This window comes from Priapulus caudatus, unplaced genomic scaffold, assembly GCF_000485595.1.
Source record: "Priapulus caudatus unplaced genomic scaffold, Priapulus_caudatus-5.0.1 Scaffold336, whole genome shotgun sequence".
NCBI classification, from domain to species: domain Eukaryota; kingdom Metazoa; phylum Priapulida; class Priapulimorpha; order Priapulimorphida; family Priapulidae; genus Priapulus; species Priapulus caudatus.
The window spans coordinates 60,742-77,951 of NW_014577397.1; the positions used below are offsets into that span (position 1 = coordinate 60,742).

The window sequence follows — 17,210 nt, forward strand, 5'->3', positions numbered from 1 at the left end:
TCAGACCTTCAATGAATGCTGAATATGCATTTAATAACTTATAAATATGATTAGTAAAATATAATATTAAAATATATCAAGTAAAATAGCGTTTCAGCGAAATTATTCTCCACAATGCAACTGCACTGCACTGTCTCAGATTCAAAATTGACGTATTGCCGTGTGCCAAATTTCCTGGGATCTGCCAACGAAGTATTACGTGAAACCATGACAGGAATTGTCATTGTACCTGAGTAGAGACTGGCCAGGATGTTAATCGCCCGCTTCGAAGGTAAGTGACGTGTCCGGCTCTCGTGCTGACTGATTAGATTACACATTATGCTGGCAGAGGTGCGACCGAGGCTGCGGACACACAAGAGTCTGACGCCGCGCACCAGCCTCAGACTGTAGGACACGCCAGAAGTCCGGTCGTCGACGAACGATCGTCTCAAGCCACTCTTCGTTTGATCCCTGAGCATTACAAGAAAATAATGATTCATATCATACTTGTTAAACATTTTTTTATTTAACTATTATCATCATCATCTCTCTCTCTCTCTTTCTACCACACTAGCAAAAAGTTTACATCTGATCCATTCCCAAACTAGAGACCATCTGATTGTCAACATTGATTATATACTGGTATGACACTTCTCTGTGAATTGAGTGATGAGAGGGTTACCGGTGACATTGTTCTATTAATATATATACTATTATATATATATATATAATATAGTAATATAATCTGTACAGGACATGAGTTGCAGGCAGTACTTGTGCTGTTGTTATCGTGACCAGGTGTTGTGTGCAGTCCGGCCCATTGGCAACTGCATTTAGTATGAAGTGGGAACCTTCCAAAGTTTGCTGCTGCAGTGACAATAGGCAAGCTGTTCTCTAAAAAAAAAAAACTGGTCATACAAACTACTTCATATGATATAGAAAATATCATAGCTTCACGTTGGGAGCTCATCCAATTACATTTCTGTCATATAACATTAATAACGCCGCAAATAGTGAACTACTGAATTTAGTTTCTACTGATAATAACACAAGTACAGATCTAGCCGTCATTGCAATCTAAATACCTGAAGGAGTCGTTGCACTGCAGCTTCAGCTAGCAGAGAGTGATAAGTAACCTCAGCCGGAACATAGAAATCTGCAAGCATGTTCTGCCAGCTGGTTGTAGAATTGTGTGTGATGCAGGAGTGCAAGCAGTGCTGGCAGACCACCAAGGACACCTGCAAACACAATATCAACGAACCACTCTAACCTGTAGCAGATAACGCCTTATAATACCCACATTCTCAGAAACAATATACTGAACTTTTATGACTACACAAAAAACACAACTGAATGTCCGGCAACGGTTTTAATAGGCGAATCCCCTTTTTTGACACACATTTAAGTACGGGTGACGATGTCACTCGGTTCATGTGCAAGATTCATCGGAACGTTGTTCAGATATCAGTAAGCATGCATCAGGAGAAAACACGCCTTACGCCAGATTCCTCATCCACACCGTCCAGGAGGGTCAGTGTAGTCAGCAGATTCAGCTAAGGGCTGCGATGTGAGATTCACCAGCACCAAAGACGCCTACATCCAAGCACAAACAAAGCAAAACTTTCACAATTGGGCTTATAGTCGAACCCCATGGATTCTCACTATGTGATATAATGAACCTGTTTTACGCAGATGCACATGACAGCGTTATTACAAATATTTTACTTACAACTAAGGAAATTTAATCAAAACAATGCTGCTTACTACACAATCGATCGATAATTTCGTTACAAATAAGATTCATATATACAAAACCTAGTTAGGAATTGAGAGCACACTACACATCTTCACCCGAAAAATGCTCAGCTCAATGAAGCTTAATCACACCTGCTCTCGAACGATGCTGGCCTCTGAGTGGTCAAGTAGGTAGCTCAGTGTTGCTCCCCATAATCCTCCAGGAATATCCGGACAACTAGCCAGCATCACTTCCTACCGTTAACACTCTGCGTAAGAGCTGCAACAATGCTAGGCCGGCTGCTCGTACCTGTGTGTAATGCAATTCCTTAATAGATTGACGATAAGGTACTTACGAAAAGCAAGCAGCTTGAGGTTCAAAAGGTTTGAGACACCCTCGCTAATATGGTCAAACGTATCGCTGTTCCATTTCCTAACTGACTTATTTGTCTATGAATTAGATCACTGCTCCTTCGATATTGTTGATTAAGTTGGTTAAGCTAGACCCGCTTATATACATTTTATGCAATACACGCCGAATGAAAGACTTTGCCGGACAACTACATTACTAAGCAGATTACTAAGCACTTACATTACTAAGCAGCGCATTATAAGCACCTACTATTGACTAAGCCCAAGCATTGTCTTAGTAATAGGGCATAACCCGTATAACATAGCAATTAACATCGCCATGATGCTGGCTAGAGCTTTTGTATCGGTCAATCCAATCCATACGTAGGATTTAGACGGTCAGAAAGTAAAATATGAATCACACCATCAGTTATGATCGTACAATCTTACGAGGGCAATGACAAAAGTATCAAAATCACAAGTTGATATGGTGATGAATAGGCTGATGAATAGGCTGATGTGGTGACAAGATGGGCTCTGATGACTGTAGACACGTTACCTCAGGATCCCTGTAAGCCCACAGTGGTACTACCCATGAAGAGCCGAGTCCTGTCTGCTTATCAGAGGAAGTCGTGGGAGGACTCGTGTAGATCCACTCCTGCTCCCAGTTCTTAGATGAAAGAAGAGAAAATTGAAATGGAAGAATTAGTAGCTACATTAAGAAGAATAAGAAGTTGCTTGTCAACCACACGAAATGCCATCAATTGTTCTAATGCTTACCAAATACCAGGTAAGATAATCAACATCATAACAGATATGCTAATTTAGAGCAAATATTGAAGTCACTCCAATAGAATTTAACAGAACTATAATACAATTGCTGCATTTAATATGTGCTGTTTAACACAAGGTTTTACAATTTAGCGCAACTGATTTCTTTGCTAAGGTGAGCCGGGGAAATGACTCACAGTCTCAGGGAATGTGGCGGCCATTTCATAAGCAACATGTTGTAGGCATACAGTTGCTGCTCTGGTAACTGCACATCCCATAAACGACATAGAGATTCCACCTCTTCCTCTGTGAAATGACATCACCACCTGAAGCCAAATTGAGGGAATTCATTACATAATTATCGAAACAAAATATAATTAACACAAGTCATGATTTGAGATGTAATAACTAAAAGAGTTACTACATATTAAATAAGTTCATTCGGTTGGTAGAATAATAGATCTATCTGGGTTCATTGTTACTCAACCGTGTTGATTGAAAACGTACAGCTGACGTTTCGCCTCCTATCAGGTGGCTTTCTCAAAGCTGACTGAAAATTATCAGAGTTACTACATGCTGATGTAATAGACCAGGCATAAGATCAGCTAAAATACAATAAATATTAAATAAATTACCAGCGAACTGGTTACAGCTTCACTAGCTCACCTCTATCAAAGCATGTACAAGATCAATGCAGAGTTTCAGTCCTTCTCCATCTGCACATCCCTTAGACCAACCAGGGCTAAAAGTCAGAAAGGCAGACCTCAAACACAAAGCATCATTTAATGACTGCATTATTAATTTATGCATTTAAATAAAAAAACTAGAAATATCACTGATAGTGGTTAATACCCCCGCAATACCGCTTTATCAGAGGGGAAATGGAAGGTCATGGTGTGGCATATATTATGAGTAAAGAATACACGGAACATAAAAATTTCCATGGCAACGCCTTGCCGACTATAAAAATGTCATGCACATCTACATTTCATGGTGATCAAGTGTATGAAGTTTGATTGGAATCCCTTGTAAACTGTGGAAGTAGTTCGCACCACAAAACCTTTTGCAACGAACTGACCCAACCGACCGACCGCCCGCCCGCCCGAGCGACCGACTGACCGTAAGATGACTCCTCCTATATACCCTCTTCAAACTTCGTTTGCGGGGGTATAATTAAGAATTCATCGAAGATCACCACATACCAGTTAAAGCTTGCTGAGCATATAAGAATGACACTGCCACAACTGTTTCTACACATGCACCTTACCGAGCAGTGATATAGACCAAGCAGGACAGGGTGCTCTCCAGTGCAGCAAGGTTGTAAAAGTGTGTCGCTCCAGCTATGTTAAGGTGGCCAAGAAGACTCTGTACAAGAACTCCAGTTGGTGGCCTCCTGTGCAAAAAAAAAAAAACGAAAAAGGTTTTCTTCCTGTAATTTCATTTCACAACACAATTGATGCAGCAAGAATTATTCCAGCAATCAGGAAACAAAGATCTGCGCACTAATGCTGTTCTGAAACTAGCCACAAGTGATAGGGGTAATATAAAGTCAGTGAGAATTCGTGTAAAAATTATAGTATTGTAACATGCAAATAAAATGAAGTGATTTGAAACTGCTAGTGAACAAGCTGATGAAGTCAGTAAGCCAAAGAAAATCATTTTTGTTGAAGAAGTATAAATGTTTGCTTCTGCCACACTTACTGGAGTTCATCGATGCACACTTTGGAGGTGTATACCCTCACTAAAGCCAGCAGCTCCTTACTAGAGGGCGACTCTGTAGCCAAGGTGCTGCTGCTGCTGCTGCTGCTTCCTGGTGGCAGAAGCATACTGGTCAATGAGCTATCCGAGCCTGCCAGCACTTTCCATGCCCAAGTTCGTGTCGACTCTGGGAGGGACGGTGCTATTTCCAGCATCGTCGTCACGGCAACCAGCAGATATCTCACCAGCTCCTCGTCTGCCGCGGAATTCGGCTGGACTTCGAGAAACCTGCATTGAATGCATGAAATGGGAAGACATAATCCTGTTATATAGCTAATGTATTGAAATCGCCATTTAGCGTGAACTAAATAACTTATCAAGAATCCACGATTTCAAAATTTATTTCATATACACAGATCCTCTCACACATGATGTATGACGCAAAAATAAATACTAAATTTTGCACAGCCAACAATATACATGGTGCAAAAACTGCTCTTTAGCAACTAAGAAAAATATCTCTAACAGAACGAAAGCCAAACGCTGTTGATGAATTAGAAAAATTCACTGCCAGTGAGGAGCTTGCAAGGCCATGTTCTCACGTTTACCAACAGACTGTCACTTAATCAATAAATATATAAAAACGGATAACAGCAATACCTACAGGAGTGAATTAAAACAAATCTGTTTTTATTTATGCCTTCTAACAATAATTTTAATAGTATTATCAGTAACAGTAATAACAACAATATGTCCCTTATATTCCTGGTGAGGATATGAATAATGAAGATGCAACTGACCAAAGTCGAGAACACCAATCACAAACACAGCAACAGAAACAACAACAACAATAATAATAATAATAATGCCAATAATAATAGTAATAATCATGATAATAATCATGATAATAATTATGATGAATGAACCTGCTAAATGCCTCCATCCAGCTGGCTTGCTCCAGCACATACACCGCGTCATCAGCGTGGGCGCTGCGCAACAGCAAGTAAGTGCACATGCGGCCGACGGCCTGTCTCACGGCAGCGTGACTCGTCGCGTTCGTCACCGCCGTCACAGAGTGTCGGAGACCGCAGAGAATCGCGCCGGCCATCACCGCCTCCTCCTCGGCCTCCGACAGCTTCAGGTGCTCTGGAAAACTGGTAGAGTCGCGAGATTACGGCCCAGCATCGTAGCTCAGAGGGCAATGATCAGCGAGGATTGCCATCGGTGCCGTCCGACGTCCGACGTCTGAGTCATGATCATGCTCACAGCTATGTGTGTTATGGAGTGAAAGTTGCACAGCGTGGTTACTACAATAGCAGCACCCCACAGAAAAATACTAATTAAAATTATTTGGATTGGGCTGGTAAAGCTAAACAAAGTGATCTATTAAAATTATTGTCGAACATCGTGTATTACATAGATCCTCTATCCAAGACTTCCAGTTACATGAAAAAAATACTGTGCTGAGTATTCCATGTACAAATAACTGCCAGATACACCATGATGATCAGTGTGAAAACGCTACAATGCAGACAACCACGCTTTACCATATCCATCTCAGCGCGCACACCAAATTCAAACTTTTACATTTGATATTATTAATTATTTATTAATTATTAATTAATGATCTATTATTATTCACTCCTGATGACATGTTGGTCCGTTTTGTGAAGTTTACCAAGCACCAGAGTTGTAAACGTATTACGAGTATAATCATTCTACCAGTTGTTGGTTGTATTGGCATCACCGTGATCATATCTATACACAATATGTATAGGTATGTATGTATGAACCATATTGTATAGATATGTTCACAGTGTTACTATATGAGATATGAAGTGTACCAAAATCTTTCAAGGACGATGGATGGTCATATAGTTTGTGTTTTCTGGAGGGACTTACAGCGGATTGCCTGCTGTATACAGGCATCCCCCCCCCCTTCACTCCACCCTCATTTACTAATCTATATATAGTTCAGATAACACACCAAACAAAAGTATTACTTTCTTCCCTGCACGCGGTATGTGCAGTCCTGATCTTTAGGAAAGCAATATAAAAATGTTGCGACGTTATGTAGTCATTCGCTAGACAGGTCTCCGTACTGCTTAGAAGCAAACTTAGTGCCAATTGTTCACGCACGTCTGTGTACATGACGTATACCTACTCTTGCCACATACTGTCTGTCGACGTCTATCACAGCTAGGGAATCGCTGAGCCGCTGGGCGGATATCCCGGGAGAGAGCGGGAGGGAGGGAGAGAGAGAGAAAAAATAATTGGCAATAAATAACAAAACTAGGTCACAAGTGAACGAAACGACGCGTTTGTGATCGAGTCTCGATGCAGCGCGTGACGTACTCTTCGACATGCAGCCGGCTGGCCGCGTCAGTCCTCAGGTAGGCCACCAGCGCCTCCATGCCGTTGTGCCACGACACGTTCCACTGCACCCTCAGCTCCTTTGCCCAGCCATCCTGCAGCAGCTCGTCGCGATCGGGAGCGGGCGAACACGTGCACGCCGTAGTCACCAGCTCGTGACTCGTCGGCTTGAAAGGCAGCTTGTACCTGCGAGCATTGACGAAAGAGATGCTACCCGCGTATGTACGCTCTCTGTGCTGTCACGTGTCAATCAAGCTCGGGTGCTAACCGACTTCAAGCCCAGCACCAAGTTGAGAGTGATGCACACGCACGCACATGCGTGGATGCACACACACGCCCACGCGCGCACACTCATGCACCCACACACGCACACGCACACGCGCGCACACTCATGCACCCACACACGCACACGCACACATACTCATGCACCCACACACGCACACGCGCGCATACTCATGCCCCCACACACGCACACGCGCGCATACTCATGCACCCACACACGCACACGCGCGCATACTCATGCACCCACACACGCACACGCGCGCATACTCATGCACCCACACTGCACACGCACGCATGCACCCACACACGCACACGCACGCATGCACCTACACGCACGCATGCATCCACACGCTCACGCGCGCATACTCATGCACCCACACATGCACGCACACATAACATGGATTGTTTAAACGTCAATTAGCACATGGAAACTCCCAGTTCAGTGATGTAGCAGGGAAGCAATCAGTGGCTGGAAGGAATGAATTCATTGACTAGAATTCTATCACTCAGTTCAGATTAACGCAGTAGTGTATTAGCACAAAACTGTGTATATTTGCAACTAGTATAAAAACGTTCATGGTGAACAGAAGGATGATTCGTTTCCGAGCAATGGTACACGAGTACACGCATCATTTTTTAGCTAAGATTGACATCACAAAACACAAAACACGTATCGGAAGAAAGTTTAAATATGAATATAAATAAAACCTACAGGTTAGCAACAATGCTTGGAAGTGAAAAGCCCCTGTCAAGACTGAGGCTTGAATCCGACTCCCCTTCGACACTGAAATCATACATTATAAGCATACAGCATCAATTATCTATATCTCCCCGAGCAATTTATCATCTTAAAGTAAAGAATCTGCCTCTTAAAAACCAAACCACTGATGCTACGCAAAATACAAATGTAATGATGAGCCGTGATTATTCATCGGTCTACTTCTCAGGAAAATCGTCCAAGCCAAGTAGAGATTCAAGAATAACCGACAGAGTACTGATGTAACAACATGCAGGGAAGCTGAGCTAAGAAGCACGCACGTGGCACCGATGCTAGCAACCTCGTCAAACAGCAGCAGGATGAGCAGGTGAGCGATGTCATAACACGTCTCTGCATCGTCCTGATACATCAGAGCCGCTGCGGAAAATATCAACCAATGTATCAATGACATGTAATGAACTAATGTATTTGACTCTATTGCACTGTTCTCACGTTCAATGTTCAAATTACAGCTGTTGCTCAGTAACTCTGCAAATGTTCTGAAGGGATATGGCGTATACAGTGATATTTTGGTATACTCAAGATCTCCTCTAATAACTTAAAAGACGTCTTTAAAAAAGTATAAACCTGCAGATGGCAGACAAATCCTAATAAATAATCGGTATAGGATATTCTAATTGAAAAGGGAAAACTTCTGCTCCTCACAATGCATTTATTGAGCTCTGGATTCCCCATTTCAACAGATTATAGATCTACATTGCAAACGTGATGCCATTCTTACACAGATTACTAAGAAATGTGGCCCTTACTCTAATGTTATACACATATATATGTGAACACTCTTAATATTCTCAATACCTCTGAGCAGTTGGAAGTAAACCAGAGATTCATGAGCAGAGCTATGACGCAGGCTGTATGAGTGGTGAGTCAAGAGCCTTAATATCTTCACACAGCCAGGGATGAATTTAATATAACTTTGCTGAAAAACCAACAGATCACCGTTTATTTAATGAAACCTTGGGTGTGATAGAAGAGGGAGGGGGGATATATAAAGCAAGAGTATATATGGGAGAACTCCCATTATATAGCATATCTCCCATTATATACTCTTGATAATGATATATGCATAAGTTTTGTTGCGAAAATAAACGTTTCAGATCTGAAAGTCTGAAATCTTGACGAGAGATGGCGCTACGCCTAAATGATCGCTATTTTGGTTTTCGAATATCGCGCAAATAAAAACAATAAAATATTCCAGTCAAATTACTGTAACGAAGAATCTAAAACACAATATTACACGTATATAGGTATGATTGTAGAGTTGTTAACCAGTTAGACGAAATAAACGTAATATGACGTTGTCATCGCTCCCATAGGAGTAACAACTGTTTTGGGGCTAGCCTTACACATTCATATACCAAAATTTAACAAAATCGAATGAATCTAGATGACCATTTCCATTTTTGCCAAAAAGTGGACGTGGCTCGAAAAGTAGGTCGACTGGCGTGCTCCAAAATAGGACGTTCAAACCTCTCCCATAGGAGTAACAACTATATGCAATTTGAAATTAGTTGAAAATTGGTTCTTGAGTTATCGTTGACCGTAGCCAAATGTTGACGGACGGACAGACGTACGACGAACGACACCCCATGGCAAAAGCTCATCTTGACGATGTCAAGGCGAGCTAAAAATGTGAAACTACTACAACAAAAAGTTATGACCTTTTATCAAAGGTTTTACCCAGAACCAAAAACTGACTGTATAACACCATACAACATGACAATATGTGAAATCCATTTAATGAGGATATATATCCATGAGGCATTTTAAAATTGCAATATTATTTCTACGCTATAAGAACTCACCTCTTTATCACTGTCTCTAGCTAGGGCCCAGGTCAAATGCTGTCGAACATGGGGCAAGACATCTACTTCTAAAGATGCCTGATGCAATGTGACATCTACAAAACACCCAAAAGACAAGAATAACAATTAGGGTATTCAACATTCATTGACATCAATTCTAACATTGTTTATTCTACAACAGTAACATAATAATTAAATATCGTATGGCTATCTCTTACATAGCATTTTTCAATTTATTACATTATCTTTTTACAGAATGCCATGACTGTCTTTTTTTATAAACTTACACGCATACATCTTAAATCGAATCACAAACTGTAGATAAATGCGATCTTGAAATGTCGACAATTGTCTGTAGATAATTGCGATCTTAAGCCGATTTCACATTTGGATGTACTGTGGGACTTTTTAGCTACTAAATATTTTGTTTTGTATAGTAGTAATCACTACTTTAGCTCTACAGTGCTCGTCTCGTTACAATTCAAGCGTGTACAAGCCACTTGTACATGCACCGACAACAACACAGCATCCACCTGGAATATTTATATTTTAAAGGAAAGTCACAGGCACTCTTTTCCAGAGTAAACGCCAGCAGCTGATGTTATCACAACGTGGCAAGGATGAGCTTGGTAGGCAAAATCTTTGACCTGGCTACAGATCGGAGGTCACCGAGGATGCACAGTCACAATGCCGAATTGGCAGCACGATCATGTGGAAATGCTTGCCTTGCAGTATAAGAGCCAGCTGATCACAGGCAACCTTCCTAATGGATGCATCCGTTTTCTCGGCGGAAGTGAAAATGCTGCACACCTTCCTCATTCCCTCAGCCTATAATCATATGCCAAATATCAAAAATGAACCTGGAGTAACATACTAGCTAGAGGCCAAGGAACACGCGTACATAACGGGCGTTTCTCATCCGTTTGGTATTAAATAGTGGAGCTCGTATACCAACATGTTTTGCGATAATCCTTTTTTATGATATGATTACAAGACATGTAATTTTCAATAGGGTCTAATGTAAAGCTAATTAAATGCTAGACTATCCTCCCAAATTTCACGCCAGGGGTGACTCCCGATAACGCACGAAATAACAGCGTTTAGTTGAACGCTGCTATCGTCACTTTCACGCAAGCATACTTGAATTGCGGAGACGAACGTGGGCTCGAGGCTTCTCGCATGCTCCAGAACAAAGAGATTTGGCAGGCAGGCTACATGCGCGTGCGTTAGATCTGGGTGCTTCTCCGCAGCATTGTCCTCGCGTGCTAGCATCGTCACGAGTCTTGATGCAGCATCTATCCTGACTCTGCACGCCATGGCAAACATTTAACGATTTGCAGTACAGTACGTCTACAATCTTAATAAACGCTACTATTAATTACTAATTATTAATAATTACTATTAATGTATACTATTAAGTATACATGTCTGACGATTTTTCAGATTTATATGAAAAAGCCTGCATGTGAAAAATGAAAATGATTAACTTTAGCTTCAACACAAACTTAAGCTTGATCTTCAAGTCTCACCGATGATCCGGGGAGAAAAGCAGTCGCACATTTCCTCTCAACACCTCAAGGCTGGATAACTTCTCAAAGTTACCATCAGATGGCAGTTCAACCAAATGTAACAAACACTTCCCAAGATCACTGTTACTGTCCGTATAGCCCTGTATATAAAAATGTTGTAGATTGAAACCTCTAATATTTTCTCTAAGTAACAGTTAGCTACCACCTCACTGAGATATCTTTGTAGCCTTCAAATGAGATATTGAAGTGGACTGAGTGACATTAAATATGATTGAGTATAAAACTTATGAACATAAACAAATTCATTTCCAGGGGTGAGTAAATAGGAAATATATGGACATGACATGCATTAAAATCACACACACACACTTTGTCTTCTGCAAACATGTACAGTATATCAGATAGTGAAATTGATAATGCCTTCTGAAGTGCTGAGAGCTGTTGTGACCAGCAGTGCTAGCTGGCTCCAGTACTCCTGACTATTGCTATTGCTTGCTTACCTGGAGTACCGGCATCAGTGTACTGATGTGGTCCATCAGCTGACTCCACATGGAGGTGGTCATAAGCAGCTGACTCTTCAGCAAATGTAACAGTATCTGGCCACCATATCGAGACACCTAAATGTATACAATTTACGCAATCACATGTGAGCAAAAGATATCGTTTACATTCCACAGTTTCAAAACAACTTGATAGAAAACAATTATATATGCAGTAGCTATTTTCACGCCAAATTGTGCTGTACGGTCATACATACAAGTTATTTTTGAATGGATAGCAAAATCTTATTGTTTCTCGAAGTCAGGCGATTTTGCCTGAATAACAATAGTGTATATTATCTTGTGTGCTTACCAAAATCTCACTCTTCTAAAAATAAAGTAAACCTGGCTGAAATTCTGAACGTTTTACCACAAATAACCATTGAACAAGGACAAAGCCAAAATATGAAAACAAACAACACATCGCAAATGATACAAATTCTCTCGTATACAGACATTTCTTTTTGCTCGGCTCCTGTGTAGGAAATCTCCAACAACTTTCGCGAGGCTACATGATTTTAACGATCTACTTCCTAATCGCTATCACATATATTCACGACACATTGAAATTGTGGTATCTATTATACATATTGAATGATTTCTAGTACCTTGACATGTTGATGAGGGATGATCTTAGAGCAGACGTGGTAGAGCACATCTCTATTGATGAGGAAGCAGGTACGCCGACATGCTACCGAGCTTGGATCCACGGCTGCACTCACCTGTAGAGCCGCCTGCACGAAGAATGAAAGAAAGAAAGAAAGAAAAGCTTGTGTTATATTCTTGTCACAGCCCAAGTGTATACAGAGTTTAATTTGCATTTAGTACAGCTATTGATGAATGGAACTTTTGCACAGTGTCATTCAACATGTGCAAAGAACGTAAGTATGAGTGTAGTGCCGCACACCAACTTGTGTAATGGCACTATGGCCAATGATCACAAATATTACTAATGCATATGGTACGGAACAAGACTACGCGTATTGTTAGTGCAGATAGTAAAGAATACCATCATGTGCAATATCATACTACACTTAAATAATTGAAAAATTATCTACAACATATGCATGGAAAACAAGTTAGCCATTTCGATTTTAACCGATTAACAGTGTCACCTGTCATTATAACACGGTACTAAGGCACTATTGTGTTGAGCATTTGCCACAAACCTGCAGAATGTTTACAGTAGAGTGTAAGGCATGCATCTGCAGCTCCATGTCATAATGGGACAACAGCTTTAGCAGTAGCTTTTTGCTTTCAATCTCAGAATCTGCCGAGGCATTGGTGTCCTGGCTACTATAAGAATATATCATTCATTAGACATGCTGACAGTTACAACTGTTAAAAGGGAATTGAAAGTAAAAATTGTAAGCCACGGTGATGACTACCATTAGAAATGTCCACGGATCACCACAAGAACTAATCTAAGAACTGTTACTAAATATTTTGCATGTAACATTATTATTACTGGTAAAGTTTTGCTGCTAAATATAAGCAATCACAAAATAACTAATAAAGTATAATTAATGCATTAATAAGCATTAGCAACAACACAAACAATGTACACATGTAGGCATAATATGCACACTCACATGTCAGAGCAAAGCTTAATACAGTTCTCCACAAATGGCAGATAGCGGTGATAATAAAGACTGGGTAAAGCATCGTTAGCTAGCTGCAACTTGAGGCTCACCTGACCATCTGTCTATTAAATATAAAGAGTTACGAGTATAATAATGCACACACAGAAAGTTTAAATTAACTCAACCATGAATAATATCACTACAGGCACCATTTGCACACACGTATACCTAGTACTGATTCTTACACCATGTACATGCAGGTATCTTTCACTGAATCATTTGATAATATATATATATATATATATATATAATAAAATAATTATATATATCAAATATGTATAATACAGTGGAACCCCGAGATACGAATTTAATTCGTTCCACAGATATGTTGATATCTCGAACCCTATATAGGACGTATAGCAATTTACGTACAGCAAGTGCAATCACGAGAGCACAACCACATTCAATGAGTCACGTACTTAAACAGACTCACCGAAAGAGCGCGTAATAGGCCTATGCCCTGATTAACTGATTCTTAATACGTTCGTATGTTGAATTTTATTTGTTTGTCGAATACATTACGTTCAACGGGAGGTCGTTCTTATCTCGAAGATTCGTATGTCAAGCCGTTCGTATCTCGGGGGTCTACTGTACATATCATATAATCAAGAGTGCATAATAGAGATATATAATGATACATATAACTTTAAACCATAAATGTGACAGTGTATTGGCATCATAAAACGTTCGATTTTTATACTGACGATTTCTTTGACGATACCACACACACTACTGCACAGTATTCGAGAGATAAATATACTTTTTTTCATCTGTTAAGCGAGACTTTGTTAAATGAGGTCAGATAGTACGGAGCCCGGTTACACGATTCACCCAAATCCACCCAAATTCCACAAATCCACCAATATCACCCCAAAATCCACCAAATCACCCCCAAATCCACCAAATCACCCCAAATCACCAAATCCACTAAAATTTACTACGAACTCTTTACTCAATGTTAACCCAAATGTAGGCAAATCCACTGAATATCACCAAAAACTCTGACACTTGCCACAATTTACGTGAATTCAGTGGAGTTTGGTTATGGTTTAGGGTTAGGGTAGGGTTTAGGGTTTTAAGGTTAGGGTACGGGTTAGCGGTTAGGTTAGGGTTAACGAGAATTCACTGATTGCCGGTTACACGATGCACCAAATCCACCAAATCCACCAAATCCACCCCAAATCCACCAAATCCACCCCCAAATCCACCAAATTCACCCCCAAATCCACCAAAATCACCCAAATCCACCAAAATCCACCCAAATCCACCAGAATCATCTAAAATTGACTCGAACTCTACTCAATGTTAACCAATGATAGAAATCCACTGAAATTCACCCAAATACTCTGACACTTGCCACAATTTACGTGAATCAGTGGATTTTGGTTAAGGTTAGGGTTAGGGTTAGGGTTAGGAGTTAGTAGGTTAGGGTTAAGCTGAGATCACTGAAATTCAGTGAAAATTTTCAGATGATTTGCCATCATTTTCGTAAATTGGATAGCGTTCGAGTAATTTCATGGATTTGGGTGGATTTGGTGGATTTTGGGGTGGATTTGGTGGATTTGGGGGTGGATTTGGTGATTGGGGGGGGGATTTGGAGTGATCGTCCTGTACCCCTGAATTCAGTGAATTTCAGTGGATTGCCATCATATTTGTGGTAAATGAATAGCGTGTCGATAATTTCAGTGGATTTTCGGCGGGTGGATTTGGTGTTTTGGGGGGGATTGGTGGATTTGGGGGTGGATTTGGTGGATTTGGTGGATTTGGTGGATTTGGGGGTGGATTTGGGTGAATCGTGTAACCCTACGGAGCCTATACCTGCTGCATGAGCATTAGAAGCCTGCAGCAACATTCGACTGCGCCTCCAGCCGAGATGCCGCGTTTGAACAGCTGGTACTGACTAGCGTCTGTCACCAGCAAGTACTCTGCGATGGTCTCCTTGACAACAGGGCACGACGCAGCCAGGCACACGTCTGCGGCCAAGGTCATCAGCAGTGGCTTGATTGTCGTGGACATTGTCGCAGCAACCTGAAAGGTTTGATTGTGTTCAGCTGACTATCGTCGACTCTATACAAAATATCTCAAAATGAGTACAGCTGAAGCCAGTCGCACACGCACAATATTGGGTTGACATTCGGGTGGTGATCATTTACTCAAGATAAACAGCAGATTCGATGAGTTTGCAAACTGTTTACTCGGGGAAGAGACAAAGTATTCAATCAAAGGTAGGGCCCACCAGCTCAGGAGTGGTCACGGTGCGCAGCAGCTTGCTGAAGAAGATGCTCAGATAGGTGTACTTCATCCGTTGGACTTCTGCAGCTGGAGCCTCTAGGTAAGGTGTACGGTTCAGCTGTAGCACCAGCTTCCCCGTTTCCTCTATCAGTAACTCCAGGCTCTGTGCCTGTCGAAACCCAACCAGTCAGAAGTGTAGTGTCAAACGTGCTGCTAATCTTACATTACGACGCTCACGCCACATCTGCACTAACAACCTTACTATTATCCTTACGTTTTCACTCCCCACCGTACATATACACTAATGTTCATACTATAGTGTTTACATTGGCATTCACAGACCACATCTATGCTAGCGCTCCTGAAGAATACCCTTATATCATTACGACCACGTCTACTCGCACTCGTGCTACTATACTCACAATATCCTGGGCTAGGCTATTCTGGTCCGACCACACGGAGGGATCGATGCAGTGCTCCATGAGCAGCGTGAGCCAGTGCATAAGCTTGCAGGGACCGGGATACTCGGTGGCGCTGCACGACGCCAGCAGCTGCACGGCCGGACGCAGCGCGCCGACGCAGAACTGCGGCAGCGACAGCGAGGAAGCGGCGGCGGCGGCGACCTGCTCTGCGGTGACGTCCGCCGCCTCGAACAGACGATCGCTGCTGGTGGACGACATCGTTCCGTTCAACGTGCTTCGCTCCTTCTGCGAGCTGCTCGAGGCCGTCAACGAACTCCTGGAAGTAAGCACTGCTAGAGGAACAGCACCCCCCTTTTAGGAACATTTGATGAAAAGCCTGACAATTAACTCCTGGAAGTAAGCACCACTAGAGGAACAGCACCCCCCTATTTAGCGACATTTGATAAAGAGCCTGACAATGAACTCCTGGAAGTAAGCACCGCTAGAGGAACAGCCCCCCCCCCTATTTAATGACATTTGATAAAGAGCCCGACAACAAACTCCTGGAAGTAAGCACCGCTAGAGGAACAGCACCCCCCTTTTAGGAACATTTGATGAAGAGCCGCTACACTATAATATGTGCATCGAGATTGCTCGTAATGAGAAGAGGATCGCGTTGCCCGTCGAAGACGTACACAAAGACACGATCAAAATATTAAACACTCAGCGGTTATCAAACATTATCCTGCAGTGAATTTTCATTCTAAAACAGAGCCTTGGCTTCTACTACACATGGATTATCCATACCCCGAAGCCTGATCTCTACCATCTCCGCGATGTCTTGGATCATCATCATCTTGTATGGAGGAAAGATGTGAGCTAGCATCGGACAGTTCGCTTACCTCCTCTAATGACATGGAAAAGTCTAGAAAAGTAGACAGTAGCTTATCGACATTGTAACTGAATTTCTACTTTTTTACATACAAACATATATCATACTAAATTATTAAAAATAACCTTATTACTAAATATACAAGTATATACATACATATATATTTAGTCGATCATTTGTAACCCATTACTACCTACTATCTT

General features: G+C 41.6%; 1 protein-coding gene across 1 annotated transcript in view; it reads right to left on the minus strand.

Annotated features, from left to right (window-relative positions):
- The window catches only part of LOC106809200 (rotatin-like), a gene marked incomplete in the record, with an annotated part of 34,322 nt that overhangs the window by 11,886 nt on the left and 5,226 nt on the right, over positions 1–17,210 (minus strand). Inside the window, 22 exon segments of the mRNA XM_014812196.1 lie at positions 2,624–2,734; positions 3,033–3,161; positions 3,502–3,577; positions 4,103–4,228; positions 4,537–4,821; positions 5,460–5,687; positions 6,889–7,092; positions 7,901–7,972; positions 8,227–8,323; positions 8,765–8,885; positions 9,772–9,866; positions 10,497–10,599; positions 10,912–11,077; positions 11,301–11,440; positions 11,801–11,917; positions 12,448–12,573; positions 13,009–13,135; positions 13,432–13,544; positions 15,301–15,510; positions 15,719–15,883; positions 16,137–16,452; positions 16,923–17,040. Of these exon segments, the coding sequence (XP_014667682.1) occupies positions 2,624–2,734; positions 3,033–3,161; positions 3,502–3,577; positions 4,103–4,228; positions 4,537–4,821; positions 5,460–5,687; positions 6,889–7,092; positions 7,901–7,972; positions 8,227–8,323; positions 8,765–8,885; positions 9,772–9,866; positions 10,497–10,599; positions 10,912–11,077; positions 11,301–11,440; positions 11,801–11,917; positions 12,448–12,573; positions 13,009–13,135; positions 13,432–13,544; positions 15,301–15,510; positions 15,719–15,883; positions 16,137–16,452; positions 16,923–17,040 (3,245 nt within the window).